This window comes from Perca fluviatilis, chromosome 3 (genome assembly GCF_010015445.1).
Source record: "Perca fluviatilis chromosome 3, GENO_Pfluv_1.0, whole genome shotgun sequence".
NCBI classification, from domain to species: Eukaryota; Metazoa; Chordata; class Actinopteri; order Perciformes; family Percidae; genus Perca; species Perca fluviatilis.
The window spans coordinates 10,126,558-10,130,289 of NC_053114.1; the positions used below are offsets into that span (position 1 = coordinate 10,126,558).

At 41.7% G+C, this 3,732-nt stretch overlaps 1 protein-coding gene across 1 annotated transcript in view; it reads right to left on the bottom strand.

Annotated features, from left to right (window-relative positions):
• Nucleotides 1-1,420: 1,420 nt before the first annotated feature.
• Nucleotides 1,421-3,732, bottom strand: part of chsy1 (chondroitin sulfate synthase 1) — a 103,745-nt gene continuing 101,433 nt past the window's right edge. The window contains exon 3 of the mRNA XM_039795210.1: nt 1,421-3,732. This exon is cut by the window's right edge and continues 703 nt beyond it. Within this exon, the coding sequence (XP_039651144.1) occupies nt 2,843-3,732 (890 nt within the window). The 3' untranslated portion in view covers nt 1,421-2,842.

The following is a 3,732-nucleotide window of genomic DNA, read 5'->3' on the forward strand; positions in this document are numbered from 1 at the left end:
GTGCAATGTTACGGAAGAACCATTTCCTTCTTTTCACATCCAATATCCAACAAAAAAATGTTGATATATTTACTAAACTAAACTTCTGTATGTATGAAAAGAGGGAAAACAGGTAATGGCATAACAATAATATATAAATAACAAATAAAAATTAAATAAATATAGCCTTAATGCAGTATAAAGATATTTCTCAAAACACACACATGCATCCCCACTAACCTGGAAGGCGTTTTAAACAGTAACGTTAATACAGCGTGTCGGAGGAATACAGCGTCTCTTTTTATTAATTTTTGTTTTGTTTTTAACACAGCATCTCCTACAGTGGCCAGCGGGGTGTCAGAGGCAGAGGGACCACAGCGTTTGCTAACGTTAACGCTTCTTGTCTCATCTGGGGTCTGATAAACAGTAAATTCATCAAAGTCAGGGTGACCAACGCTATTTTCCAATAAACTGTAGCGGTCATATTTCACAGACCTGCGTGAGTGCGGATTTCATGTTCCAGTTTTTCAGCCTCAGAGGGGAGAGAGAGCGCGGCTGACCGTTCGCCAGAGTTCAGTAGAGCAGACTGCTCTGCAGAGCCGTGTATAATAACGACTTTATGACATTTCATCAACAGCTGATTGAGCGGCAGTGCGCCGCTGCTACATGCATATAGCGGAAACCCTGCATATGCACGTGCTGATGTTGCGCAATGTTAATGATGCAGCGCCCGAGTGCATTTGACTGGCATAAAATCGGCAAATGTCAGACTGACCGGCAAGTCGCCGGTCATGGCCGATGACGTGAAAATCGGCCAATTCCGGTCACCGGCCGGTCAATCGGTGCATCTCTACCACCTGGGATAAAATGTCATTCACAACTTCATGGCCATATAATGGCTAATCCATATGGATTCAAAGCCCAAGAAAATATTTATTTACAAAGTTACCTGAAAATGAAAACATAAAATGAATAAAATAGTTGTATTTAGAACTCCTATACTATGAAACTAATAGACAAAATAAATAGAACATTAAAAAATGAAACTAGTGCGGTAGGAGTGGTTACAACCAGTTCCACTTTGCAATATAAGATATTTTTATAATAAGCCAATGTAAATGCCAATTCCTTAAGTGATTGTTTTATCCCGGAAAATATTTATTTATGATGTTACGGTATTTTTTTTAATCCCACCAAGGACAAGAAAAAAGTGAATACCTTTGTAAATGAAATTTGATAGTTTTAAGGCCTTATTTTTGGAATATTAATGTAAGACTTTTTAAAATACTTTAAAGACCCACCAGGTACCCTGCTTGAAGACCTCTGTTTCACGGTGTCTCCATGGATGTTGCTAAACAGTTAAGGTGACTCATGCATTTTACCTGTTGCTTCTGTAGTGACATCATCCTGGCAGACTGAGGAAAATACCACAAAAGCAGCAGATTTTGAACCTTTCCCCCCATTTTATTTATTTTTAAATAGAAAACCTTGCCCAGTTGGACAGAGTTGGAAAGAAAAAAAAAATTAAAAAATACTATTATGACAACACAGTCATTCATCCTGTTACAACAGTCTTAAAATCAGCCATTCATATTGTAATGCTAAAAGAGGAGCATTAATCCGACGGAGTGCTACAACGTACAGTACCTGCCCGTGCGCAACACAGGCAGGAGCAGGACAGCGATTCAGGCCTGCCAATGAGGAAATGTTCTGCCCTCAAACCTGTAACAAAAGGACCAGACAATGTGGGATTTCACATCATAGCTCAATAAGGTCAGCATTGCAGCCACACCTCTGTAGACTGGGACCAGCCACAACACTTTCTATATTAACATAAAATAAAGTCATTTATAAAAAGAAACGTGGGACTTGAGCTGGCCGACCAGAGTGCTGCTCCCATTTCAACCCACTGGAATACAGGCCAGACTTGTTCCCACTTTACCCATCAGAAAGGCCTGGGATAGATCAAGCTTTTGTGTTCTCTCAATAATACAGTCAGTTTCATGTTTGTGCCTACAAAACACACACACGCACGCACGCACGCACACAACATGATACCTAAAGCAGAACTCTTTGGTGATAATGAGTTAAAAAAAGAAAAAAAAAAAAATATCATCCCACAACTGACATGGTTATACAATCTTTCCAATATACATATTTCAAGAGTCAGAGAGTAGAAAATGGAGCCTGCAAATTCAATAAATTAGACAGCAAAAGATGAATTGCAGATATAAAATCCAGCAGTTGGGTTCACAGAAAATAATAATAAAGAAAAATACAAAAACAGTGTTGTGTCATATTACCAAAACCATAAAAGCAAATGGAAAAGAAAACCACTGTAAATTAAAATATCTAATGAAATTAGTAATCATTGGGATAGCTGTGATTGGAGTTTTTCCATTGATGAAATGTTGACAATCAGTCTTTTGTAAACATTCACAATCAAAAGTTGAGTTCAGTTTGGAGCGCTGCTGGACACCAGTCTGTTTTCTGCACACAGGACAAATGGTATATTTAATGACCACGAGGGTGTACTTCATTGAGGTACACATTAATAGCCCCTGTCTGCACTTCTCCCACTGTCCTGACAGATAAAATGTAACAAGGAGCCTCTGGCCTCTGCTGTAATCAGGCTCACAAAAGAATTTTGGTCGATATTCATCCGATCATTAATCAAAACATGAACTTCCCAGATGGTCTCTAAGAATTGTTTATCATGGCGTTTCTGTAGACATATTTTCAAAATATATCCATGTGAAATCTTTCATTTCAGTAAAAAATAAATTAGGTAGTGAAAACACCACGCAGTGAGCACAGACCGGGTTCAGTTTTCAGTTTATGATAGTCTGTAGCCCGGCTTTTCTCACGCTGTCCTAACTGAGCCGTTATTGCTGGCCAGTCTTCTGAAGCCATGGTCATTCTTCTCCAGCCAGAGCTCAGCCAGCTGCTGGGTGGAGCCGTGCGACGAGGCTTTGGAGCCCAGGCACATCTTATATTGCTTTGCCTCCAGGTTGGGGTCACATATGACGGGGTGATGAACATGCACTATCCCTGTGTCTGTGCTTCTGAACAACTTGATCCCTGACTGGACAAATTTATTAAAAAGGTCCACATCCTCCAATCCCCACCCCTGTATAGAGGTATCAAAGCCTCCAGCTCGAACCAAGTCTCCCTTGTAAACACAGACAATCCCAAAGCCGTAGTTTCTCCACAGACCTGTCTTGGACGTAAAGACGTAGTGGTTGTTACTAGGGACCTTCCCAGCGTACACCACCTTTGGGTCATACTGGCTGAAGATGATGGGGAAGTAGGTTTGCTCCCCCAGGGCTGTATTGGTCCGACAACGCTTGAGAAAGTCACTGGTGAAGAGCAGATCCACGTCACAGTAGAAGAGCAGTGAATCGTTAGAGAAGTGCAAGGAACCCACTTCCAAAGCCAGAGCCCTGGAGAAGGAGCCGGTGACAGGTTTTATCTCCATCTCGGCCCGGGGATACTTCATGTGATACTCCCGCATCAGCTCCACCTGCTTGACCCGCTCTGTGTTGTTGTCTGTGCTGAAAAGCAGGATCAGCAGCTTGACATTCTGGTTGGGGATCAGACAGACTCGTTCAAAGTTGGCCATGAAGCGCACAAAGATGTCATAGCGTCCCGACAGAGGTACCAAGATGTTGACTTTCTTCTCTTTCGGTTCCCTTTGGTCCTGGCCAGAGGTGGCCAGCTTGAAGGGCACCAGCATCTTAAGGGAATTGGACA